This window comes from Anomalospiza imberbis, chromosome 1, assembly GCF_031753505.1.
Source record: "Anomalospiza imberbis isolate Cuckoo-Finch-1a 21T00152 chromosome 1, ASM3175350v1, whole genome shotgun sequence".
Classification (NCBI taxonomy): Eukaryota; Metazoa; Chordata; class Aves; order Passeriformes; family Viduidae; genus Anomalospiza; species Anomalospiza imberbis.
In genome coordinates this window covers 42,262,202-42,289,913 of record NC_089681.1, presented here as the reverse complement: position 1 = coordinate 42,289,913, position 27,712 = coordinate 42,262,202, and the positions used below count along the sequence as shown (strand labels likewise).

General features: G+C 38.7%; 1 protein-coding gene and 1 long non-coding RNA gene across 2 annotated transcripts in view; one reads left to right on the top strand and one right to left on the bottom strand.

Annotated features, from left to right (window-relative positions):
• The window catches only part of SPIDR (scaffold protein involved in DNA repair), a 194,455-nt gene extending 167,947 nt beyond the window's left edge, over positions 1-26,508 (top strand). Inside the window, exons 12-20 of the mRNA XM_068189236.1 lie at positions 8,277-8,364; positions 10,697-10,840; positions 10,935-10,994; positions 14,210-14,408; positions 15,412-15,564; positions 21,036-21,129; positions 22,965-23,079; positions 23,571-23,624; positions 26,009-26,508. Of these exons, the coding sequence (XP_068045337.1) occupies positions 8,277-8,364; positions 10,697-10,840; positions 10,935-10,994; positions 14,210-14,408; positions 15,412-15,564; positions 21,036-21,129; positions 22,965-23,079; positions 23,571-23,624; positions 26,009-26,143 (1,042 nt within the window). The 3' untranslated portion in view covers positions 26,144-26,508. The remainder of the gene's footprint in view (positions 1-8,276; positions 8,365-10,696; positions 10,841-10,934; positions 10,995-14,209; positions 14,409-15,411; positions 15,565-21,035; positions 21,130-22,964; positions 23,080-23,570; positions 23,625-26,008) is intronic.
• On the bottom strand, positions 20,323-26,129 carry LOC137473444 (uncharacterized). Its single transcript, XR_010998807.1, has 3 exons — positions 25,990-26,129; positions 25,084-25,157; positions 20,323-21,283 (listed from the first exon to the last, which is right to left on the bottom strand). It is a non-coding gene; the product is annotated as an uncharacterized lncRNA (long non-coding RNA).
• Positions 26,509-27,712: the final 1,204 nt, after the last annotated feature.

Sequence of the window (27,712 nt, the reverse complement as noted above, 5' to 3'; positions counted from 1 at the left end):
ACCTCTCAGATTTTGCTTATTCTGTGATTCCTCTTGCGTTTTTCAAATAAAATATCTTTAGTCACCAAAAAAAATTAAATAGATTGATTATCTTACAGAGTATCTTTCTAAGGAGTGTGATACAATATTCTCATGGGGACCTATATAAATATAATTAGATTGGTTCAGTTCTCAACATAATTTATTCGTACAAGCATCCGATCTAGATAAGCCTTTGCTATTAGAATGGCTATGGTATTTCTGCTGACACTTTTTTTCCTGTTGAAAAATGCTGTTTCATCAAAACCAGAATGTTTCATGGAAACATTATCTATTTTGGAGACAGCTTTGTTGGGAAGATTTTTTTCAGGTCCAGAGGGAGTGAATATTCTTTCTCTTATTCTCACTTCATGAAAACTTTGAGAAAGTCTCATTTTTGTTTCATATTGGAACAAAAACAAATTTCAAAGCTTTGAAATGTTTAGCAAAATGGAATTGTTGTTTTCCAGCCAGCCCTATTCAGTATGCTTTTCTTTTTATGTACTTGCAGTGTTAATTTTCAGAGCCTTTGGATTTCGAGCCTACTTGCATTTTTATGGATCTTTAATAACAAACACGTCTTCTTATTTAATTATTTTGTTGGCTTTTTTTTTTCAAGTTACATTTTTTCCAAACAAATTAAATAATGGCTTTGGAATTCTGGATACAAATGAAGTTTTACAACTGGCTGCTGGTGCTTCCAGTACTCTGCCTAACTAATAAGAGACAGACTTTTTCTAATGTAAATTCTGTTTCAAAGCAGCAGTAACTTACTTCTGGCTATTCTGAGGACGCTCAGAAGACACACTGCTGAAAATGCTGGTGGCTCAGCTGGAGCTGTGCTGGTGGTAACCCTGCTAGGGAACATTAAAAGAAAATGGGTATAGTGTAGCTTCGGGGACAGTGCAGCAGTTAAAACGTGATTTCATTGTACAAGATGGGTGGGTGGGGGAATTGTTCAGGGATTTATTTTTTTCTTAATTGTTTGAGCCTACATTCTGCTTTATAACTTTTTATTACTTTTAAGTGTTTGGGACACATTCTAGGTGTGATGGAAACCACAGTAAAGCCATAGCTGAAATGAATACGAGGGAGTACTTACTCTCAGAGAGCATAATTAAGCTGTAGAGCTCATTGCCACTGGATAAATGGATTTCCAGAGCCACTTGTGTATCCAAGAACACGATGGTTTATGCCTGTGAGTGCCCAACCTTGGCTTGCAGCACATGAGTGAGTAAGAACTATGTGGTCTGCCCTGCAAGAAAGACTGCTGCCTATTTTTTTTTTTAAGAACACCAATTACTTTTTCGAAGGAGATGGCTTTGAAACTATTTGTTTCCTGGAGTCTGAGAGTGTCTTTTAAAGTGAATAAAAGGGAAGAAAATGTAGGAAATACAAGGGAAAAGTAATGACATTTTTTGTGTGTGCCTTTGAAGCACATGATCTGGAGAAAGCCAGGAATGTCTAATAAGATCCCATATGTTCATGTTGTCCCACAGTCACATGGATTGTAATCAGAGACAGAGTGCTTCCTCAGTCCCTCTGTGAGACAGAGAAGATTTTCTAATAGATACAAGAGCTTCTCAAGAGTTTTGCATCAATGGACCACGGCTATTGTTCAAAAAAATTTCCAGGCCCTCATCCATGCTCATAATCAAATATTTAATTTAAATTACTATTTGGCATCATTCCACTAAATGCAATTTTAAAATCACTATTGTAAGCTGAAGTTTCATTTCAAGGGCTAAAAGCCTATAAGCCTACAATAAAGGGTATTTTACACCCAGGGGAAAACCCAGCTGAACACGTTACTTGATCTTTGGAACGGACCTGTACTGTTAAGGAGTGCTAGAGAAACTGAACACATTTCTTCTCTGATAAGAAAACACTTGTGTTCCAAGAGAAGAGTGGGATAAGAACTTACACAACCATGTCCTGTCTTGACAGAGATCAGCTCAGTGAAAAATTGGAATGATACTAACCTTACATAGAGAGAAGCACTTTTAATGTTGAATATCGGTTTTCAATATGCTTTAACAAGTAGGAGGGTCTCATATTGGTCATTTGAAGGTCTTTTACTGATTTAGGTGCTTTTCAGAGCCAGGCTCATATCCCACATAAAGCATACTCCCCTAAACCATCCCTGCAAGAAATCCTTCCCTTTGCAGTCCAGTAAAGGAAGTGGTGTTTCCCTATGCAGTCCAGTTTCTGGCAATCATGTAAAACAGAGGGACATGGCTGAATCATGGCAGAGTTGCTTGTTCAGTGCCTGATTTCCAGCAGTTCTTCTACTCTGTTTGTGAGGCTGTTGGGTAAAGTAGGAAGCAGTAGTGTGGCAACTGGCTGAACTTGTGTGGTTCAGTATCTGTTTCCTGACAGCTTTTCTCTTCACCCTCTCATCCATACTTGTCACCTAGCCTTTCCTACAACTGTTCCTTGGACTGCATGCTTAGTATCAGCAAAAAAGAAGAAAAAAAGTACAGTGGTTTAAAGGGAGAAGACTGAGAAATATTCATTGAAAGGCTGCTGGTGCTGTTGTTTCCTTAGACGCTCATGTTCTCACCCTCCCACTGCCTCATGTGTCAGTCTTAAATTCAGTCCCTTGAGGAAGAGGAAGTGAGATTTTTGGGGTGTGCTGCTAGAGGCAGGAATGCTGGTTAAGAATCCATATGCAGCACATGCAACCCTCCTGTTTTAATAGGTCCCAGGCATGTTTCAGGTATGTCAGGTATAACCAGGAACTAAATGAATGCAATTCGATGCAGGGGCTGAGCACTCACTAAAATGCCTCAGGAGTAAATAACCTATAAATTGTCATAGCTCCTGTTGCCTACTGGAAATTAATTTCAATGATCTGAGATAATCTTTGGAGTTAGAGACCTGTCTTTATCAACAAAAAAATAACTGATTTTTTTAGCCCTACCTGGAGTTCCACACAGAATAATAATTTGGGTTTTGACAACTTGGGTCTTTTCACCTGATTTTCCTGTCACTGAGTTGTTTTACTGCTGGGTATAGCAGATGTACCTGCTTCTTCTCTTTATGCTTTCTTATGTGTTAGAAATATGAAAGATTACAGCAATTTAAAAATGGAGGGGGGAGGAAGAACACAGGGTGTCAGTACAAATTTTGTCCCTAAATTGAAAAAAATTGTTAATAAACTTCAAAAGAAGAAGCAACTGATGCAGGTAGAATGCTAAAATCTACACTTGTGTTGGATGGGCTAAAACACTTTGAATGATACATCAACTCATAAGCTTTGACTTTTGAGCCAACATTTAATTTATGGCAGGCTGTATTATCTGTTGCATTTTCCTCTGCAGTAAACAGGCTCTGAATATTGAGTTCATCAACCAGTGTTATGTTTTTCTGAGAAATCTTTGCATTTTCAAATAAAGTTGGCTTCTGTTGTTTGTCATTTTAAACTTTCAAGTGTTAGGCACTGAAATGTGAAATCTCCCTGTATGTTTGTAGTGGTCACTATTGTGCTTGAGGGTTTTCATTATTTTCTATTCTTTTTCCTTTTAATTTGAGTCACATACTTCTTTGGCCTCAATTTCTGTCATCTTTTCCCCTTTACTCTTCACTATACTTTCTCTTCATTTTGTTTTGCCCTCAGAAGAGAGGACCACTCCTAACTGCTGCACAAGTAAATGTTTCAGCTGCTAGACATTGACAGGAAATGTAATAGTATGAACTCTCCTCAGAGCAAGGAGGTCATAACTTCCTTCCTTTGGTTTTCCCTCCTCCAAAAAGACTGCCATCTACAAGATGCACCCACATCTCTGGGTTTTGAGGTCCTGAAACATTTCAGTAATTTCTGTGGTTAAAAGTTGAGTTTCATTTAAAGCATAATTTCAGTAATCACATTGAAGTTTTGACTGTATGCATTATTTTTATATTAATTTCTATGGCTGCTTTTGTACCAGAAATGAAGTTTTTTATTTCCTGAATTTTCTATTCTTTAATAAACATGGACTGCTGCTTGTATCTTAATGCTTGTGTCATTAATCTGTTCAGCAATCAGCACTGGAGAATAACATAGGCATATCCATATTGAATCAAAAGTACTTTTATGTTATAATTTCACTGGTTTAATGTAGTATGTTTAATTTCTAATATACTATAGAAAATTGAATTACTAAAGTATGTAAATCATTCAACTAAATAATTCCATATATCTAAACAAAATCTGGGTTAAAAAAGAGGTCAGCAGCCCTTCCTCCCTGTTTGTATTTTGACAAAGATGCTGGTTTAGTAGGCTCAGATTTTTACTTTGCGATTTTGTTGCTTGTATTACTCAAGACTAAGAAAATGTGGTGTTGCATAGTTTGTGCACTGCAAGATCTTAGTAAGTCCATTGAAGGGGGAAAGAGAGCCTACAGTGTCAGCTTTATGTTTGGATTGCTTGTCCCTTGACAATTGAAGCTTATGCAGACTAGGTGATTATTAAGAAATTTCTTAGTTTTGCACAGAGGGCTAGAAATTGCTTTATTTTTGAGTTCTTAATAATTGAGACTGATGCTGCCAAAGAAAACTGTTTTGGTTTAGACAAAAAGTTTAAGAAGTAGGAGAGGAGGAAGCAGAGAAGTTCCAAGACCCGAGTCCTCAGAGCAAAGCTGTGGAAGATGCTGGAAGAGACTCCTAGCATCTTTCTGTTCCTTGCTATAAACTTTGCATAGTGCTCCTTTTTTCCCTGTTTATGTGCCTTCTTTTCTCTGATATTGCTGGTATTGTCTCCCTCTAGTATTTTTCCCCTGAACCTGTTATGATTATTAAAGTTGAAAAATCCCCCAAGCTATAAGCTGTATGTTAAAAGTTGGATCAGGCATGGCACACACAAAATTCTTGGACCAGAACTGAACTGTAGCTGAAACTTCGTGCTTTTGAGAGAAATAAATAAAATCTTCTTATTAGGTTATGAAATAAATTGTCAGGTCAGAATCTGTGAAATGCAGTTTTGAAAAATCAGAGTTGTTTGACTTTTGAACCATAGCTTGTAGTATGAAATAAATGGAATTTTCCAGGATCAGAGGTGTTCTGATAGTGTAAGTACTGGTGTATCAGTCATGCATTTAGCTTGTTTAACAGTATTATATATCTTTAAAATTCTCTGCCTGATGTCTGGATACACAGCAGGCAGTTTGCATTTATGGATACAGAGAAAAGATATACGAAGTTTAGCAAAGAAAGGTTAAGAGAGATGCCTTTTGAGGATATAAGATAGTTAAAATAATAAAGGACACAAAAAAACCCCCAGTTTTGCTTATTATATGTATGTGTACACACATATATAAAATCTGTTTATATATATAAGCAAAGCTTGAAGATGTGGGTTTATAGAAGAGAGGCATACCTACCTGTCACAAGTCCAAATTTCTGAAATATTTACTGTAACACTCCATTGGAGTTACTGGTAGTTTTATTGTGTTGTTGTTAAACGGTGGAAATATACATGTTTGGGATGGGACAAAATTTGTTTTACCAAACACAGAGTTAAGCCTGGCGTGGAAAACAGAGATTTGAGACTGTCGTTTAGAATCTCGTAGATGATTATTGTCCTTCTCCTGCTATAGATTCAGTCTTTTTTTTCAAAGTTATAGAGTACTACAGTAAAGCCCTAGTCTCTGAAGTAAAATAAAAAAAAAGTTATTCAAAATACTTTACATGTTCATTTTTGGTTTTGATCCTTGAGCCTGTTTCTTATTGTGCTTCTTATTCTGCTTTTCCTTTCTTAGAAGTCTGTCCCTTTATGATACTTTTTTTCCCCCAAAATAACTAGTAATTATAGTCACAGAGCAAAATTTTAAGGTTTTTATTTTGTCTTGTGTATCCAGAGAGGCTCCATATGCACATGGGAGCCAACCATGTCCCTTCACTGTAGCACAGAGCCAGCTGTTCATCTCTTGTCCTGACTATAGCTGAAGAAGGCTACACATATTGAATAAACTGCACCCATTGTTCAAATCAGATTGAACTGGAGTTTGAGTGTTACTTGGCCAGTGAAGGGAATTAATTTTATTCTTTCTGTGAGGATAATGATCTTCTACAGAGGAGGACACAATGTCTTTGTCATTTCTCCACTGTCAGTGCCCCCACTTCATTCTCCCTTCTGCTAAGTTGAAGCCTGCAAGTGTAAAGAGGGAGATGTATAAGTGGGTGGAGCAACCAGGGATCTCCCCACCAGGGACACTGACTGATGGAGTGAGAGTCTCAGGAGAGAACATCCCACCTTGTAGACAAGGATCACAGTAGGATGTGATTTGGAACTCGCTAATCCTTTGGTTTGTCTCTGCCCTTGGCCTGACTGGTGTCAAAGAAATGATGGGGCCAAGATGTTCAGTAGGCTTACCCCACACAGCACTGATCTCTGCCTGCTTGCAAACAAATACTGTCATTTACTATTAATTAAGTGCTCCTAGTTGAAGCAGTAGATGGCCTTCTCCAAAAGGGCACAAAGAATAGAAGAAAATGTACCATATGTGTTAGATATTCTGACACACGATAGCAAGTTAGGAGTGAGCTAAAGAAGAAAGGACAACTTCATGTCCTTTGTGAACACTTTAAAATGCAAATGAGGGATCAATCTGTGTGAAGATGTGAACATGCAACAAACAACACGGCTTAGTTGCTCTAAGTTGATAAACATGCAGTCTCTGCACTGTTTGTGGTATGTTCGTATCTGCGCTCCGACCTTGTGCTGTGGGTCGTGTGAGGAAGGCCATTTATGGAACTGCCTGAGTTGTACAGGAGGCTCTGCTCTTGTTTTGTAGCTCTCCTTTTTCATCTCCCAGTTAGCAAGACCAGTTAGTTCCTCTGGGCATTGGCCTTCCTTGTGTCAGATGTCATTCTGTACAATACAAACCAGAAAATCTTGCCCCAGTCAAGGATTCAAGAAGTGGTCAGTTCGCTGTAAAGTATCTTTAATACCTAGGGAATATTGCTTTGTGTGTTGCAACGGCATCACTGCTTAAAAATAAAAACAAACAAAACCCCAAACTAAAATAAAAAATAAACCTCCAAACACCAAAACTATCCAGTCTCTCTCCTTTCACAGACTTGGGGATGATGCTTTGTAAGTCAGGAAGTCCATTTCTATAAAAAAGCAGCACTTTTGTGTCTCTAGACTTTTCATTCATGTGGAGAACACAACTACAGGTAGCAATGTCTTCTTAGTCTGCCAGCTTGCTACCTGAATGGTGAGCCTCAAGTTGTATTCCCAAAGATTTCCTCTGAGATTTACAGCCATAAAACTCCTTGCAGAGCTGGTCCAAAGGCATCACTGTTAACACTGAATCACAGGCAGTGAAAAAAAACATGCTGAGAAGCTCACAGTAGACACCCAAAATCTAAGGATGCAGAGAAGGACTAGGGAAATGCAGAAATAAACAAGTTTAAGCAGAAGTGAGCTAAAAGCAGAACTTTAAAAGGAAAGTTTCCATGACCCCTTGAAGAGAAGCAGCATATTGCAATGTGCTTCAGCCCTGTAAACAAGGTATGTGGTTTCCTTCTAAACAGTTGGGTTTAGAATCTAATATTACTTTTAACAAGTTTTGGACTTCATTTTTTAGAGTTGTTTTAGAAGTAGTGGTTTGCTTAATTGGAGGAACAGACAACTTTAGAGGCAGTGTGGGGTTAAAATCCAGATCTCTGTGCTTCAACTGCACAGAACAGAGAACTTGGACAAGGTAACTCAGAGCTTTAACTCAAAAATGTATGTCTCTTCAAGTTAGCTATCTGTTGCTATTTCCCCTCCCTCAGCTACTCCTGTCTGTCCACCAAAGATGTTCCATCAACTCACAAGGCAGACACTGAACTGCTGCAAAATGCAGCTTGGTTTGCCAAAGTGGTCAACATCTTACCTTAATGTGATGGACTGTTAATTTGATGTTTGTTTTTTAAATCAAAGTGTGAAAATCAAAAAGAGACTTTGCTGATACCTGTGTCCTTCCCAAGCTACCATTTACCCCAGTTCCCCTGAATTCTATGGTGTAGCAGCTATGGTGTAGCTGTTTGTGGTAAAGGATTAAACATGACTTGCTTGTCACTGGATGTGATACATCCCTCCCTTTCCACCCAGCAGCAGAAGCCATAGAGATTTAACTAGACCAAATAAAAACCAGCTTCTAGTAAACAAATATGTTTTTAAATTGTTTTCATAATCATGCAATGGTTTAGACATTTCTTAATGAATCTTTTAAATATAATGTGTAACACTGGAAAACATTTTAAACCTGATTTTATTGGTCTCTTTGAAGGGCATTGGGACTGTTTAGTCTGATAGACAGTCTGTGGCCTCCAGTAGTGCCTGTAAAAGTTCCCGGACAAAGTCAAGACTCTGAAATGGTAAGTTTTGTTATTATGGATATGAATTTTTTCACTCACAGCTAGTATTTTTGATGGTAGTATAATCATGGTTACTTTGGGAATGAAGACTCTCTCCCTGTTTTCACCTAGCAAGTTTTGTTTTACTGATTCTGACAACCTGCCAGACTAACTTGAAGTCTCTGGATTAGCAGCATCTTTCCAAAATGATGCAATTAGCCCCTTATTAATCCTCTAGAGCTAGGATGGTAAGATGTCCAGACAAATTCTTCCTCTCTTCTCCTTGTAGGAGTAAAGAGATATGAAGCCTGATGAGAAATCTATATAAAAGGATGTTAACTCATTCTTTAAAAGCACTTTTCAGCCTTAGGTTTGAAAGCACTTCTTCTGAAGATTAACTTCTGTGAAGACAGAGTGACTCCTGGAATCAGGTCTCTTACTAGTTAGGCTGTCTCTGACTGATACTTGTTTCATGTGAGGACAGAAGGATTAACATAAAAGTAATTACTAAAGATTAGTGAAAGTTTCTGTGATTTTTAGGGGATGGAAAAGTATAGAAATGGATTTAAAGTATGTTATATATTTGCAAAGCTGAAATCACATCTGTAATTTTATTTCAATTAGTTTTTGTCTTTGAAAAGGTGTTCTGTCACATCAAATCATTTTGGTAATACAAGACCATTTAAGAAGCTTCTGGGTAGCCAAGAGCTTGGGCACCCTTGATGTTCTTGTATAGGCTGTTCTTTGGGAAGAAGTTAGCGGTATTAAAAATTTGTTTTAGATCAAAGGAGTCAGTATGGGGAAAAAAAAGAGAGAGCTGGAAATAAACAAGTTTCAAAACCAGGAAATATTGAAGATGGCTATTACTAGTTATTTCTAAAGTCCAAGAATCTTTCCTCTGCAATGTAGCATGTTCTTTGCATTGTCCAGGGGTTTATATTGAAGAACAAAAAGATCAGACCTCGGTCAAAAACAAGACTGAAATGGAGTGAAATAGCTGTGCTCTCTTTGATTCTCCCTTTCATCAAAATATTTTGGAAGTCTCAGAGGAATGGATAGATTTGTGCATTAAAATTATGTGGACAACAGAATGGGAATATCTATGGCTGAGGCAACGCTCTTAAATGTCATTTAGTGTTGATATGACTGTTGCTATTTCTTCATTTTTTCTGTTTTATTAGCAATTTAAAAATGGAGGAAACTTGCCATAATCATGTAATTTACACTTATGCCATTGATTTGAAATAGAAATTAATTCCACACAGAACCACAACTTGCATTCTGATGCTCCACGTTTTTGGCTGGGTGGAGTTCTTTCAATTGAGATACTTTTTTCTTGATACAAACAGTATAGTTTTATGCACAGTTTTGTGGAAGCAGTTTTATACATCAGTACATAAATAATATTGCCAGCATGATGATAATGTTGTTGGGAAGGGACCTGTGGAATGAATATCTTTTGAGCCATATGTATATTCAAACACTTTCTTTAATGCTGTCAAAGGCAAACAGAGTTTGGGTATCAGCTTCCTTTGCTTTTGTTTTTCTTTAAGCAGATTCTTTTTAATGGGTGGGCAACTGTCTTTAATAAATTCATATTTCTTCCATTAAATTAAATGTTTTATTAACAACAAACATTGCTGAAATAGTATTTTACCATATTTGCAATAAAAATTATCTTCTAGCATTGTCTTTTCTTTTCTGAGAAGTCTTTCCAGCTTGGGACCTCGCTAAGTGGTGATTGATAAAGTTGTTACGTCATGGTACTTTTTAAAAGGAAAAGAAAAATCTGGCATACCACAAAGAGAGCAGTTCTTGCAGCTCTTGCATTCCTGTTCTTCATTATCTCCTTCTGCTGTCCTGGATTTCATTTGGCAGCTTTAAAAGTTCGGCAGCTGTTTACTATCACAAAAACCCACCCACATGCAAAAGTCCCCAAATCTCAGAAAAGCTGTGGATGTTAAAAAAAAAAGAAAGAAAAGAAAAGAAAAGAAGAAGACTAATCGATGCTCTCCTACCCTGTAATAAAAATATGCAAAACAACAGAAAGCACCTTGAAATAGTCACTGTGTTTGCCAAGTGTGCCAAGTTATGAGTTGTTTTTGTGATGAGGATCAATGTTAGATTATGGAAAGAATGATACGCACAAGCTGATTTCACTTATAACTTGTGACTGTCGATTTATTAACTCATCTTCTACATCAGAGTCTTTGTTATTAACCATATAATTCTGTTTCCCCATCCATCTTAAATGTAAATTATTTTGTTCATCTTGCCTATTATTGTAAAACTTGACTGGCTAAATTAAAGTGCCTTTTTTATTGTCACATTTCTTTTTCTTATTTTTTAATAGATGACAACTAATCTTCCTCCTCCCAGCTTCTGTTACATTCTTACTGTTCAGTCTGGTGAAATATATGTGGAAGTGGATGAGGAAGAGCAGATTTCTAATTTGTACCAGCCACCAGCTGTTCATGGTCTAAAGGAAATTCTTCGGGTAATCTGCTTTACAAATCAGATAACAAATACTTTTTACCACTGGATTTCTGGTATCACAGTTGTGTCATTCCCTGTTTTTGTACTATTTTCAGACTGATGGTTGTAACGAGCGGTGTAGCTTCTGGGCCCAAGTGCTCTATCAAAGGCTGCAGGTAATCTTTTTATTTAGCAATGAATTCAACATAAAATCAGCATAATGTCTATGTGAAGAAGATTCATCTTGTTTAGGGGTAACCCCAATGCCAGGATTATCTTCAAGAGTTGTATGGGCAGAATTATCACCATGTCTAAAGTGCTTGTGAAAGGTAAAATGAACTGCCTCACAAGTTTCAATGCCACTCAGCTTAGAAAGCTAATTATTCCTGAATAAATTGCTATCTAACCAGAGATGATACTGCACTCTAGAGAGAGAGCTTACAGAAAGTTAGTTGAAGCTCGATTTATAGCTGAATGCTATCCTTAGGAACGTAGCAAGATGCTCCCAGTCAGTTGGGTGTTAGGGGATAGAGTGGAACAGATGATGGTTATATAAAAATACAGTTTTGCTCTTTTCATGCAAATGTGTGGGTGATTTTCATTGCCTTCCATAGAAGCCCCTCAGGCAAATTTGGCTTTTATGGTCCAGTAAGTAGTAAAAGGGAGGAACTCTTAGGTAAATACATCTGCCATCCATACTGTGCCGGAAAGCTTACAATTATGTTTTATTTGTTTCTGAGTGATGCTACGATGTTCTTTCAAAATGTCGCTAGCTCCCTTAGTAGTTAAAGGAATTTTTTTGTTGCTGATTTATTTATTTTTTCCTGGCGACTGGATCCTTAGTACAGCCAGCACTGAATTCTAGCAGAGAATAATTTGCAATTGTCCATCAGCTCCACAAGAAACAAAGTGTGAATCAAAGCATATGAACCAAAGACAAAGAAATTCCAGAACGGCCAGCAAAATAGCTGGAGATGCTTCCCACAAGTTTGAGACATAAATTTAATTTAGGTCTTGCCCTTTTGCTTCAGAAGCCAATGAATTATGATTTAATTTTTAGGCAGGGAGTACTTTTAACTACTGAGATGAGGGGTATCTCTTGTGTTTTCTCCGTGCTAATTGAGAATGTGACAGAGCATTTGCAAGCATGGAATTAGGAATAGCTGGATGGGATCTTTAGTGTGCCAGCAGAAAGATGGACACATACGCACGTAAATTCCTATTTCCAAGAAACCTCTTCTAGTCAAAAATGAAATAAAATTGCAGACTAGGGGCACCCTAGCCAAACATTTTTGAATTCAGGAATGTCTACATCTGAAATTCTGATGTGGGTTATCAGTATTATTATGTAAAAGCACTTCATCACTGAATTAGAGAAAAGATGAAGGATGCAGGAACAGATGTGATTTTGAAGAATGGAATATTGAGTAGCAGAAAAAAAAAATGTCTGTGATCTTTTGTCTTGCTCCTAGAAGTTTTATTAGTTCTTTTTTTAAAGACTATTCACTTACTGAACTGTAAGCACTTAATTTTTATAAGTGAACAACATGAGTGCTCATAATTTTTTGAAAGTAATGATGGAAAAGCAATAGAAGGCATTCTTCTTAAGTTTAACTTTCTGGATAACTTCTCTAGGGATCTAAAGGTATTTACCTGCTGCTAGTGTATCACTTGCCTAGTCCTCCCAGAAGATCAAAAACAGCAGCTTGTTTCCTGCAGCTGCCTTTTCCAAAAGGATGTACCCTTCACACGCAAAATCACCAAGTTGTCGTAAGTGAGGAAGGGACAATGATTTGGTTTGTTTTGCAGATTTATTATTAAATAATCTGCAATGTGAGCTAATTCAGATGTATCTTAAAAACAGTATTTACTCTCTGTAACTACAGTATTAAGTGCTTAAATTAATATGGCTTAATTTGTGTGAAGGAGGAATGGAAATACACTTTTTTTTATTAGTCAGAATCTGAACTGTAGTTCAGAAGGAACATGAGGAAATATATTCCATCTGTGGTTAAGGAGCTGTCCTTCCTTGTAACTCAATCCTGCTGCTATTTGTCTGTTGTGTCCTCATCTCTGTTCAGAACAAATTGTCACACATAGCAAGATGATGATTTTATACTAACTTGTGATTTTTGCTTTTATTATTATTTACTTTTTGGATGATTTTCCTGAAAGAGAGCTTTTAATGTGTTAGTGATTCTCAAGGGACAGATGTAAAAATTCTTTCTGAAACTGTCCTAACGGTATCAATGCAGAGGAGGTGCCCAAATGTATGCAGTTACTAGGCAAAACAACAACATCAGTGCAATAGGCAGCATATGCCGTATTAAGGCATAACTGTGATATCTGAACTGTGAATTTTTCCAGTCACTATTTACAATTACCTCATTTGCTCTAAGAGTGCAAGCATGGACAGAAAGCCAGGTTCAGTGTGACTGATGGTTTCAAAGTTAGCATTCCAAAGACAAAATACTGGGGGTTTTGTTGCGTTACCTTCTGCCACAGACACGCAGCTCTGAGAATAAAATGCTACGTGTCTTTCCAGGCATTATAGGATTTAATTTTCAATTAAATGTTTTAAGCATTAATTTTTGATCAGTAGAGTAATTAAGAAGAGTAACAAAAACATTTTAAATTTATTAAGTTATTTAATTTTAGATATTTTAAAATATTAGAATCTGAAAATTTCCAAGTTCCTTGCACTGGTAAATATGAAATATGTTTTGATATGGTATTTTTACACCTGTCTGTGGCAGAAAACTTACACTGTCATTGCAGATTCATATATCTCTTAGGAGTTATCTACTTCCTTAACTTTATGCATTTTTTGAATATGTAGGGATATTTTTTCAACTGAAAGAAAAAACTCCACTTTGTAACTTGGTTGTGCTTGGGAATCTGATAACAGTACCTAGAAAATGTGTCCACAGAGGACACATATTAGTATTATTAGTAAAAATATTAGTAGAAGAAATGCTCTTTCCTCATTTTTTAAGAAAAAAATGATGCAAGTCTTACTAAAACCATCCAATTATCTTTTTATGTATACCATATATATAGTATAGTTTTTTGGAAAATATATTTTCAGATCCCACATACAGTCCAAGAAAATTATGATAAAGCATATGGCTGACTGAGGTAAAGCCAAGAGTCCAGAGAGTCAACCTTAGAAAGTTAATTTAAGGTTGAGATTTTAAGGATTGTATCTGAAATAAGGAATACCAAAAAATTCTAATAAACTTTTGACTCATTATCCTGTACAAGCTCGAACTGTTATAATTTCTGTCAGTTTTACGAGTCATTTTAATATGAAGCTGTTTAGTCTTTTCTTCTACTAAAAAAAAATTAACAATTGCTTTCCAAATTTGTATTTTTTTTTTCCTAATCACAGACAAAACACAGTGTTCCTATAGATCAAAGAGAAATGTTGTTGTTTGTGACTGACTCCACACTGCAAAATGTGGTTCATGGGATTCCAAAAGTAGTTGCTGTGTCAGTCACTGCATCGTGTGTTCTCAGTATGGAAATCATAGAAGCCCTCAGTGCTGGCTCACGACTTGTCTTCTTCAAGGATGCTCTCTGGGGAAGTGGTAAGCTGTGCACGTGGTTTGGAAGCAGTTGTAGTCCCTTATCTCTGACACCTCAATATGTGACCTCCAGAGAGGTCACTTTCATTATCAGATGAAGATGAGACTTTGCAAGTTTGGGATGAGAAATTTCAAAGGGATTGTAATTTAAACTTTCTTGTAAATTTTCTTTTTCTGTATTTTTGGCTTGATTTTGAAAGTGAATGAGAAATTCAGTGATGTTGTTGTATGTCCACCAGTATTGCTGTCAGTCTTCTCTGATGACTGTTGAATCTGATGACCAGTGTAAATCAAATTTGTGAGCTGACAGAAGGCTCAAATATATTAAGAAATCTGCGTGTCCCTAGATAGAGAAATTTTACAATACCTCCTAAACCATCTTAGCTGCGAGCCTTTGCTGCCATACAGATCATGAAATTATGGTTGATCCCTTTACTTTCATTTTTAGTCACTCTTTTTTGAGTTTCATGTTCAGTTCTGTATGGTGATGGAAGGGTTGGCTCACATCTCACACCTTCAGTCATTTCCAGAATGTAAGTGAACTGGAAGTACAAAGCTGTGCAAAAGGTTGTGTGTCCTGAAGCAAAAATCTCTGCTCTGGAGAATAAAGCATTGCATGCACCTACCCTTTGGAATCTTTGAAGCAAAGTAGGACCACCTGAAGGGGTGCCTGAGCTTATTACCAAGGAAAAGCCTTTAACCTGTTTGCAAGGAGTGAGATGCAATGCAGTCTGGGTGGCATCAGACTCTCTTCTGGCATGTTCAGATTTTTAAATTCCTTTTTCTTCAAATTCAGATTTCTTTTTCTCCCTGGGAGTTGCAAAGTGTACCAAGAGTGTGGTGCATGTATCGCTGAAAACAAAATATTTTGTCATTGAGAAAACCTGATGGAATCTATTCATCTGTTTGGTAGCTGGCAGAGATTGTTGTCTTTATTGGCCGTGACAATTAACATGGTCACCTTTTTCCTTGTTACTGTACTGAGTTGAAATGTCTTTTTTGGCAGGTAGGATTATTTGTGTTGAACGTACTGTTCTCCTATTACAAAAGCCTCTTTTGTGCTCGGCTGCCGGTGCTGACCTCAGTGAGCTGACTGGCCCTGTCAGACTCGATGAGCTGGATTCTACCACACAGGCCAGCTCCATTTGTGCTCTCAGAGGTTTGTATGGCCTTGCTGAAACGAGTGCGGTTAATTATTTGTGCTCACTTTAATCTTTTGTGTCTTTATATTGATTTCTTGCACAAACAGTGTGGAGGGATAAAAAAAGCATGGCATTGCTGTGGGTCATTAGGATATTGAAGATTTTATTCTTCACTGTGGGCTCTGTTTGCCTTTTGCTGGCCAAGCTCTGCTCCCACTCACTCATACCCCAGAATAAATGTTTAATGCACAATCTCTTTCATTATATTCCTTCCTTCACTGTCTCCTTTCAGGAGCCTTCTGTTCACACCAGCCTTGTTGATGTTGGCAACAATGAGTTATACCAATATTTTTTAGGCAGATGGGTAAGATATGTTACCCAGCTCTTGAATGGTAGGGGTTAGTGACTGATTTCCCTGGAGCTTTGCTGCAGTGGAACAATTTATTATTTTACCATAGTAATTTAGCATAATGTGGCCAGTATTTGCTCACCAACCACTTTGGATCATAGCTTTGTCTAAGATATGTTTTGACCATATCTTGGTCTTACCACTAACCATGCAGAAACATTTCTTACTACGGATTTTCTAGCATTTCCAAATCATGCAGAAACATTTTCTACTGCGTATTTTTTAATGCTGTGTCCAGACAGCTTCTTAAACCTCCCAGTTGTACAGTGCCTATGAGAAAAAGTCCTTAAAAGCCCAACAATTCTTCAAGGCTATTTCCTTCCTTAATTTAACTTGTATTATTCCAGTAGCCCTTGTAGAAAATTCTTGATACACTTTTGCACTTACACCTTCAAGTATTCACTGGAGCATTTGAAATTAACTTTAAAATTACAGCAAATAATTGTTTTCAAATGAATTCTTCAACTATAATATGATAGACTGAGAAGACAGTTTGAAACCAAGAAAAGCCTTTACTAAACATACCTGCTGCTATGGTGGAGCCACAACTTAGCAATGCCTCTGTGATTAATTACTGAGCACCTTGCAGTGACAAATGTTGAACTGTGCATAAAGAAAACCAAGCACAACTAGAGGCACTTCACTCAAAGCCTTGGTTGTTATGTACATCTTGCATTGATACAGCTACTTGAAAGATATTTCTGTCACTGGGTGTGAAATGCTTTTTAATTTTTTTTTACCTCTCCAGTAGTTATGTTAAGAATTGTCAGTTCTCTGCTGTTAGTTTTGTGATTATGAGAAGTGCCTGTCTTCTTTTTTCTTGTTGACAGTGTTCATAGTAGGATAAAGGAAACATTTCTCTGTCCTTTATTTTTTCAGCAGAGCAAAGAAAGAACACCTTTGTGATATGTTGTGTAAACAAGTACTTACTTTACACACATGGGAGATGTCATGCTTTGCCTGTCCTGTATTACAGATAGAAGAATGACAAAAGGAGAAATTAATCCTACAACCTTGTTTAATCTGGGGTTTGTGCAGGGTAGCTGTTATCAGTATGTTACCACACCTAAATACCAACATAGAATATAAAATATCTTCTTTATACTTATGCTGCAGCAATATATAGATGAAAACTCTCACTTTTGTGTGTACTGAAACATTTTAATAGCATTCAAGAGATACATTCACTATTTTGAGTTTCACTTAGGTAGCCTACATCTTTCTGATGAACTATTGAAACTAATAGCATTGACCTTACTTTGTTGGTGGGAGAATATACTTTTGGTGGAACAATGCATGGAGGGAGATGTATCATCTCTAAAATTCAGTCACTGTCTCTTATCACCTAAATCAGAGAGCTGTTAGTCTAACTTTCAACGAGAAGCAGTTATTACCTCATTCATTCTTTTTCTTTGCGCATCCTCTCATTTCTTGTACTTTTGGTCACCTATGTGTGTTGCACTCTGGCATCCTCCCACCTAGCAAAGAAGCTGAAAAGGCTTTCTCTACCCCTTCCTGAAGGAGTGTGCCTTCCTGCTCCTTTGGAAGGAGCATCTGAAGTTCCACCAGTCCAAGCTCCTGCTTAAAGCTGAGCCCTGACCAACTTGGTACAACTCTGGACTGGATGTTCTTCAGAGATTCCTTCCCTATCAAAACAGAAAATGTTCCAGTCCAAGCAGACGCAATGAGTTTGTCAGAAATTCTTGTTTCAGGGAGGTCCAGTCATACCAGCTCTGGGATAATGGACTGTGTTGCTCTTCAACAGATCAGTGAAAACCTGTGGTTGCTTTCTAATGAAAAGTTTATTCTTCATTGCAAGATGAATCTGCGGTTTTCACCTGTGATCTTAGGGTTAATAGGTTTATTTTCTTATCACTATGCATTGCAAGGTAATTTATAATCTCTTTTTGCTGTATAGTAGCAGTCAGGATTACTTAAATGTTGGCAGTTCATAAGGCACAGAACTGTTTTTCCTCTTAATCATGCTTTGAGTAAATTCTACTTAGTCTATACCACGCGTGATATGTGGGAATATTACTTGATTAATGCTATTTGCCTAGTATATGACTCACCAACAGTGATTGAATATCGAGGTTGGGTATTTTCGTATTTCAGCCTTTGGGGTTTTATTCAGGTTTCCACTTAATTGTGGGACTAAAATGGGGTCAGTCAGTTCACCTATGTTTCCTTTTTTGATTGAATTTTTGCATTTCCCATCCCATTAATCAGGATAACTGATTAACTGGGGGAAAGAAATCCAAAACAACACCTCCGTGTTTTAATTGTTTCAACCAAAGTGTTCCTTTGCATTCCACGTGGCAGACCTGCTTTTCCAGGTGTTGACCTATTTGTCAATCTCTTCTTAATGGTGCCAGCCACAACCCTTAAAAATAGACTATAGGTAAAATTTGAATTTTGGCCTTGTGCATTTTCATTTAAAAGAAGGATCTTGGGAAAATATCCAAAAGGTTTGTGTATGTCAAGCAAAATCCAGAGTCTTGCAAAAGATGTGCAGTAGTTCAGCATCCTAAACTTGAGAAATCTCTTTATAGGGTGCACAAACTGTCACTAGATTACTACACCTGTTGCTGCTTTGGGTTGGTCTGACTTCAGTGATGTCTGGTGGTTTTCTCAAGGGAACTCTACATTGTCATCAAAACAATCTTCTCCACTAGACATAATCTCATCAGTATGATCCTGATTGATTTTCTTCAAATGTACTTGCGCTGGGATCTTGCAGTTAGAATATGGCACACAACTGGGAGAAAGTGAAAAGGCTTAGAGAGAAAGGGGATTTGTTTTGGTTTTAAAATTATTTTTTTAAAGAAGAAGGAAACATACTCAGCAAACTAATTGGTAGATTTTTGGTGAACAAGAATGATAAAATCATAGAATCATAGAATCACTTAGGTTGAAAGGGATCTTTAAGATCATCCAGTCACACCATTAACCAAAATCAAAACCAGCACTGCCGTGTCTACTACTAAACCATGTCCCCAAGTGCCATGTCTGCATGTCTTTTAAACACCTCCAGGGCTGAGGACTCCACCACTTTTCTGGCAGCTATTCAAATGGTTGACCACCCTTTCAGTGAAGAAAGACTTCCTAATATCTGATGTAAACCTCTCTTGGCATAACATTAGGCCATTTCCTCTCATGCTGTCATTTATTACCTGGGAGAAGAGGTCGACCCCTGTCTGGTTACAAACTCTCTTTAGGCAGTTGTAGAGAGCAAGAAGGTTCTTCATGAGCCTCCTTTTCTCCAGGATAAAGAACCCCAGCTCCTCTTCATCAGCTCCATTGCCCTTCTCTGGGCCGCTCCAGCACCTCAGTGTCTTTCCTGGAGTGAGGGGCCTAGAACTGGACTTGAGGTGCAGCCTCACCAGTGCTGGGTGCAAAGCAATGATCCCTTCCTTATCCTGCTGGACCACACTATTGCTGATACAGGCCAGGATGCCACTGGCCTTCTTGGCCACCTGGGCACATGCCAGCTCATGTCCAGTTGGCTGCTGACCACCACCACCATGTCCTTTTCCATAGGGTCACTTTCCAGCCACTCTTCCCCGCTGCCTGTGGCACTGCCTGGGTTTGCTGTGACCCAAGGGGGCAGGACCTGGCTCCTGGCCTTGTTGAACCTCACACCACTGGCCTCAGCCCATTGATCCAGCCTGTCCAGATCCCCATGCAGAGCCTTCCTGCCCTCCAGCAGATCAACACTCCCACCCAACTTGGTGTCGTCTGCAAACTCACTGAGGGTTGACTGGGTCCAGATTATTGATAAAAATATTAAACAGGACTGGCCCCAATACTGAGCCTTAGGGAACACCACTGGTGTCCGGCCAGTCAAGTGGATCCAGTCAAGTCAAATCCACCAAGTGGATTTATGTCCATGCAGCATTCACATCATTCAAAGAGAAACATACCCATGGAAACTCCCAGTTTATCACAAACACTGAAGAATCAAAATTATTCTTCCAAGAGCCCAAGTGGCTAAATAGAATATCTTAGTCTGTCAGAGAAATGCCTGATATTTTGTTGTACACTTAGAAACTGGGTCATAAATGTTGTATTTAGCAAAGAAAGAAAGTTGCTTCTGGAAAGAAGCAACTTTCCAGATATTCAGACTCTCTGTCCTTTGACTTCCCAAAGAAAATTACAGTTTTGTTGTTTAGATGTAACTCCCTCCTTGTCCCAGGAGAACCAGAAAAACAAGGGATTAACACCCTGTCTTACAGTCCAGACACAGTAAATGCTCCATAGTCTCCAAGGCTTTCTTCTATTGAGTATGGTGTAGAACTGTGAGATTCTTGCTCAACAAAGGCTGGATTTTTTAGTCTGTAGTTCTGTTGTACTAGTGAGGTTTTATTTCAGTGTAATTTCATTCTTACAGGTGAATATTTTTCTCTATAAATAATGCTCATAATTTCAGCATATTGTTACCATAAAATATAATACACTCTTTATTGGCTTCTCATAAAATTCTGAATATATTTTTACTTGCCAAAACTAGCGAGGCCCTTTTTATTAGTCCAAAGTATCTTTGGCATTCCCCTCTTACGCACACACTTAAGACTGTGAGCCAGATCTAATCTCTGTTAAATCTGTATAAATTAAGAATAACTCCATTGTTAGTGGAATTTAATCTGCATTGTTGTTTTCAGAAGAGACTGGGGCTTCGTATTGGTTTGTATTTTCTAAATATCAACATCAAGCTATTTGATCTGATTATTTTTGTAGCTGTTTATTGCCAAAAAAAACATTAGAGGACCAGAAAGAAAGCAAACAAGCAAAAACAAATCAGAAAAGCAGTAAAATCCAAACCAAAAGAACTGAGCCTGATTGGAAAGTTAATTGTCAATTATCTACTTTATGATATTTTTAAAATGTAACACTCTGCTGTACTTTCATCCCTTGTTGGAAGGACAAAGGAGAAAGGGAGTGAGATTGCTGGAAGACCTGATTCTTGCTCTGATGAGTCTTAAGCTGTGGGTCAGAAAGGTTCAAACCTGCTGTGAAGCCAAGAGTGATTGTGTTTGCTGGCTTAACGTTAGCATTTTGTACGAATTCCATGTTCTGTAGGTACTGTTGTTGGAGTTAATGAGAGCACTGCTTTCTCCTGGCCTACATGCAACAGATGCGGCAATGGAAAGTTGGAAGTGTGTCCCCAGGACAGGTGAGAGTCAGCATGCTCCAGAGCACTCCAGGTGTTTTGTAGATGTAGCCATAACAGCAATAGGTGATGCAATGATTCCTGCAGGCACAGGCTGCACTTTGCTCCTTCCTAGAGCTAAGACGTAGTATTTTTATTGCTGATGAACTGATAAAATCTGCAAGGTTACATTAATATATGAAGAAAGATACAAGTAGATATGAAAGTTTGATTTTGCAGTTATTACTTGTTTTTTAAACCAATCTTGCTTATAAAGGTTTCATAGCCCACTGCATTATAATATTGCTTTTAATAAATATGCCCATAAACCACAGGTCTGATTTTAAGTTCCTTTAGAAGTAGGTACATGTGCTTGTGTGTGTTGCCTTGTTAATCTGTGTATCCTTAATTCACCTCATTTTTATACTGGACTATGATCTGTGCTACAATTTATCTAAGTCTGAAAGAGTTGCATTTCAGACCTATTAAATTTGTCACCTTTCTAAAAAGGATGTTGAATAATTCTGGCAGTATGTTTGTCCTGAATGTGAGGACTGATCCTACAGGACGTGTTGCCACCTGAAATGCTGAACCTGTGTCACACTGACACAATTCTGGAAAGCCTCCCCTGCAGCTGCCTAGCCAGCTTGTGCTTGCAGAGTGTGAGACCTGGTGGAATAAAAGCCCAAGGGATAAGAGCAGTCAGAGTGTGGAAGGAAGGCAGCAAGGCAGGCGGGAAGGAAGGCAGGGAGGAAGGCAGGGAGGAAGGCAGGGAGGCAGGGAGGAAGGCAGGGAGGCAGGAAAGAAGGCAGGAAGGAAGAAAGGCAGGAAGGAAGAAAGGGAGGGAGGGAGGAAGGAAGGAAGGAAGGAAGGAAGGAAGGAAGGAAGGAAGGAAGGAAGGAAGGAAGGAAGGAAGGAAGGAAGGAAGGAAGGAAGGAAGGAAGGAAGGAAGGAAGGAAGGAAGGAAGGAAGGAAGGAAGGAAGGAAGGAAGGAAGGAAGGAAGGAAGGAAGGAAGGAAGGAAGGAAGGAAGGAAGGAAGGAAGGAAGGAAGGAAGGAAGGAAGGAAGGAAGGAAGGAAGGAAGGAAGGAAGGAAGGAAGGAAGGAAGGAAGGAAGGAAGGAAGGAAGGAAGGAAGGAAGGAAGGAAGGAAGGAAGGAAGGAAGGAAGGAAGGAAGGAGTTTCATAAGAAGTTTTGTTCTTATTGAAATAGATTTTTGCTTTGTTGCACAAAAAAAGACTGAAAATCAAAACCAGGTGTCCTGCATTATACTGTCATGCAAAAAATAAGGATGTGTCTATATTCACATGGTAGTGTAGTCCAGGTAAAAAAGTATCTCACCTGTGAAGGACACTTTTGCTTCATTTGGAGAACAAATGAAGTATCAATATTTTTTTTAAGAAGTGCTTCCAACAAGCACTTATAGCTGAGCTTAATTTTGTGCATGACTTAAGAGTGCACTGAAAACATTGAACGTTTGCTGAATGAGGGCCTAAGTCAATAATTCACTTTGGCCAAATCTATACTACAGATTTTCTTTTGCCATAACTTTTAGGAGGTTATGAGATTAATAATTGCTTAAGTGGGATGACTATAAATAGCAACCTCTCTCCATGCTGCCAGAAATTATAAAAGGAAGATCCTTTTGCCAGAAGAGTTTAGGTCCTCCAGGAGAGTTACTGCCAACAGAAGAGTTCTATTTGCTATTATCAACTGAATCTCTACCAGGGCTTTGTTACTAAAAGTCTACCAGCAAAGTATTTTAGAGAATGCATTATTTAGGGGTTTATTTATTTTGATTTATGACTGATAGTTTGTTTGTTTCTCTATGTTTTTCCATCATTATTTTGCGTGTTTCAGAGAATTGCTATATTGCAACCAGTGCTCTGAAATTGTCACAACACCAGTTTTGAAAATGCAGCTGGAAGTCTTCTTGAGTTGTCCATCCCGATCTCAAAGTACAGTAAAAGTAAAGGTATGGCATGAAATAAACTCTGGTGTATCAGGTGAGGTTAGGCTAGATGTGTAGACACGTAGGTATTGTAAGCCACACTTTTATGAACAGTTCTATCAGAAGACAAATTAAAATATGTAAGACTATCCCATAATTTAATCTAATACTAAGCTTGTGTTTCATTGGGCTAAGAACCCAGTTCTCAGATCTTGCTCAAATAATGCAGTCACTGAGTTCACCCTGAGGTTTGCAAACTGTTCTATGGCCCAGATGAAGGGATTTGTTAGGTTAGGCCTTTGGAAACCTCAGTCTACATAGTCTAAAAGGAATGTGTATTTTTAGACTTCCATTCTGAACATCTTTTGTGTCACCTTTCCTCAGCTTTCTTGGCCAGAGAAACAAAACTGTTTGATATTAAAATGATAAATCTTTGTTCTATATGACTACAAACAGAACATCTTTGCGCACTTAAGAGTTGTCATGAACAAAACCTGTGAATTTTGTCATTCCAGCTGTTGCAAAGGACAATCTCTTCTCTCCTGATGTCTTCCGCCAGTGAGGACGGGGTAGGTATAATGAATGCTGACCAAAGAAAGGTAAACTACAGAACTTAATGTAAAGGCAAAGTACCAATGTGTTGGCAGGTCAGCCATGACTTGTGGTGGCAGGGTCTTGAAAATCTCTTGAAGGTGATGGAGGTTCTAACTTTCCAGGCAGTTCACTTCAGAACTGCACTAGGAGTGGTAAGAGATTTCACTACAAGTGAAATGTTTTTTTTTCCCATGTCCAGGATATGATTTGAGTGGGCTGTGTCCTTTGGCAATCCCACCTTCCAGTTGCTGATACCCTGCCATCTCATCAGACTCACACCCTCCTTTTCAGAAGGGGGATGCAGCAGATGGGCTGTGTAACTTCAGCTCAGCTGTGGATCTGCAGACCTACTTGCAAACAGCGCTCAGCGCTGCCACAGGCAGTGCTGGGCTTGACTCCATTCTCTGGCTGAAGATCCAAAGACAGCAAAGATACCCTCCAAGCATCCCACCTTTTAGGTCTGGTCTTCTAAATCCTATAAACCACAAGTTTGTAACAGCACAACACTGGAAGTACTGGCAGGTGGAAATAGTAGAAGAATTTGCAAAATGCATCCAAGATATTATTTCGTAGCTGTATGAATGAAACACACGTGAGCCATGGAGATCCAAGGGCTAAAGTACAGTTTATGTAATCGTGAAGTAGTTATTCCTTTAATCTGAGATATAGAAGAACCCTGACACTTGGCACAGTGACCCAGATTTATCGTGGGTGAGGGAGGCACGTGGGTAAGTGCCTGGCTGGCATTGGCTGCTGGATGGTCGGCAGCCTTTAGAAAGCCATTAAGTCCAATTAGGATTCCAAGATTTTCCCTCTCCCTTGCATGTGGATGGGAGCAAAGGTGAGTTTGTTGTCTTGTTTAATCATCCCAGTTAAATATCTTCACTTAGGTGTTATCTGCTGGGGTCAGTTTGCTTTCCCTGTCTTACAAGTTTTCCAGTATTTTCCTATTACATGCTCCATGCTTATAGTGAGATTTGTGGGTAATATTTAAAATGGAAAGTTACTCTGAAATAATAAATTATTTTTTTATACCGGAGGAAGGTGTATATTTAATTTAAGCAAAGAGATACAAGATATTTCCAAAATGCATTTGCTCCTTTAATAGCAGTGAAGTCTTGCTGAGTTTTACAGTATGTGTCTGGTTTGGTTACACACTGGCAAAACATCATTCTTTTTCAAGTTATTGGAATTCAAACTACCTCTTTTTCATGTTTCAATGTGTATAATGCCAGTATTTAGAAGTCTGGCAACTCAGATTTTTTTCTTCCCTGGCTGAAACATAGGGATAAAGATTAGTCACAAGAAATACCACTTGAGGTGGCATTTTTTTGCCAGTGCTGCTAAAATTTCTAAGGGTGTAGCTTTGTAATCAATTATTTTGGCAGGGAGGTTGGTTTTAGCCGTCACTGGCCCTGGCTACTTGTTCTTCACCTTGTGGCAGCCCTTCTGTTACACCAGTAGAGTTGTTTGTGCAGCTGCACGGTGAACTGGACTGCAGAACCGGTCTGGGGGAAAAACAATCCAGGGAAAAAAAAAAAAAAAAGAGATTGTTTATACTTTGAACCAGGCAACGCCATGGGTATCACATAGCTGGACAGAAGCACAGCACAGATGAAGGCAGGGGCACAGTCAGAGGCTTGTTGTAGGCAAGGCCTATTAAGGAAAGAAATGGATGTGAACCTGCCACCTGCGATACCCTCTCAAGTGAAATATCAACTATAAGTGTTACCAGTTCTTGTGTTATCCTCTCAGTGCAGCCATGCCAGCCTCGCATCCCTCTCCTCCACACAGAACACAGCTTCTGCAAATTCGCTCAGGCACAACTCGTGGGTGAAATGCCGGTCGGATTATTAAACAGGAGGGACTGAGTTGGTGCAGGTGGTGGTAATGCATGAACAACAAAAAGTTAAAAGGAGGGAGAGGGAGGAGAGTAAGAAGGGTTACAAAATGTTTTTTTCCTTTAGTGGATCAGTTAGCACAGGTAATCAATGTATAAGCGTGCATATACACATTGCCAGCATGCATGAAGGCCTGCAAGTGTCAGAAAGGAAGATAAAGGGAGCTTGTGTAGGTTATGCTTCAGCAAAACTGAGTTCAAAGTCACAGTAATTTTTTTATTTTTTAAACAGCTCATTTTTAAAGCCTGGTAGGGCAGCAACTGAGACAGGAGTGTGATCTAATTACTGAAAATCTAACATATTCATTCTTTCCATTAGTTCTAATGCACTTTCCGAGTCCTTTAAAAAAATTGTCTGTTGGAAGAGGATCCCGCATGCTGCATCTTCCCAGCTGAATGCTGCCTAGAACAGAACGTCCAGCACTGTTTGTTTTACTCACCATGCTTTTATTCCTGCAGACTTACGAGGTGCAGAGCGTGCTGGGAAAGGAGGTGGGGTTATTGAACTGCTACGTCCACTCCATAACCAGTCACCCCAGCTGTGTTGCGCTGGAGGAAATTGTTCTTCTGGAAGCTGCAGCAAGACAGAGTTGAACTCTAGTCAGCTATTATGGTATCTGTGGACTTTGTAATGCGATTATCTGTTAACTAGTGCCACAGATAATGTATAATGCAAGTGTGATAAGCATTAAGATAGTTTATTAAAACTGTGATTTATAAAGCACATTTTGCTTACACTGAAAAAATATATATTGTTCAACTTTCTGAACTCTTTCTGATCAGTCCAGAATCTAAGAATACAGTTCTTTGTTGTGTTTGCTGTTATGTAATGTAAAACATCTTTTTCTGGAAGTTTTGAATGGTTGTGATTTATTTTTATTTTTAATATTACTGTATTTATTATGTGTCAATTGAAAAAATTTTACTGATATTTTTGAAATAAATACGTTGCTATGGCAGTTGGCTTAAGCTGAGTTTTATCAGTATATCCCAGACCTGCTGCAAAATGCTGTGTGTTATGTGAATTCTGAGGTATCACTTTGCAATAGTTGTTATAAAGACAGAGATTTGGACACATATAAAGTTAATGTTTTACAGCTAATTGGTCTCTTAGCATAGAAGTTGTGTGTTATCTGTAGCTCCCCACAAAGCGGGTGATTCACTGGAGTTTCTTTTATGGGTAGGCAGCAAACTGCATTGTAGGCCATGCAACTACCCTCTCCCAGACTGTGGAGACTACAGATCAGATAAATGCCAAAATCTTCCTCTGTGTGCATTGCAAGAGTTAATTTAAGAATTAGAGACTGTGTGATTTTTTCCCCCTTACTCTTTCACAGTGTTTAAAAGCCCCTTACCTGGTTTTAGCGCAGTTCTCATATGTGATTAACCAGCAGAGAAGGAACAGCAAACTTGCCACACTGGTCATTTCTGCGGCTCAGGCCAATAGTGAAAAGTCTTATGGATGTCACAATTACTAAAGAAATGACCCAGCTTTTGAATGCCCCTTTTTCCCCCACCACCTCCAAGCATTTCAGTCTCTTACCTGCCTCCCTGTAAGGAAAAAGGAGATGACAGCCCATTCCTGTGTAGAGGTCTGTATGTGAGATTGGGGTTGCCCCTTCAAAACCACTGGAGTCTCTGGGAAAACTGGAGGTGCTTGTTGTGTCAGGCCATTTTTCTGCCAGTGCCCTAGACAAGCTGTAGGTGCTCTAACCCTGTACTACTGAAATTTAGACAAGTTGCCGCTCTGTAACTAGCAGGGATCACTGAAAGTCTCTGTGACCACTGACTCTGTGATGAGCAGCAGTTGCCCACTCTCACTTTCACTAGCCAGGATTAGTGAAAGTGTCCAGGTCCTGCCGTGGGCTGAAGCCTGAGGGTGCATCAACACCTCTGAGACTCACTGCTGAGGTGAGCTCTGGTCCCTGCTATGGAACATGTTAGTGTAGGTGCAGCTTTGTATTATCTAGAATGGAGACACCTTGGGAAGTTTTTTTAACAAGAATTTTAACTAGTGGTATTCTTTTAATGATGTTCTTCGATGCACTTTTTGTTGTTGTTGTTGTTTTAATAGGATATAGAATACGGTATTTCTGGCAGAGTCCTGCTCACAGAACAGTCTGTCTTGATGTGCAGCTGCTCGGCCCCACCAGCGCCACGGCA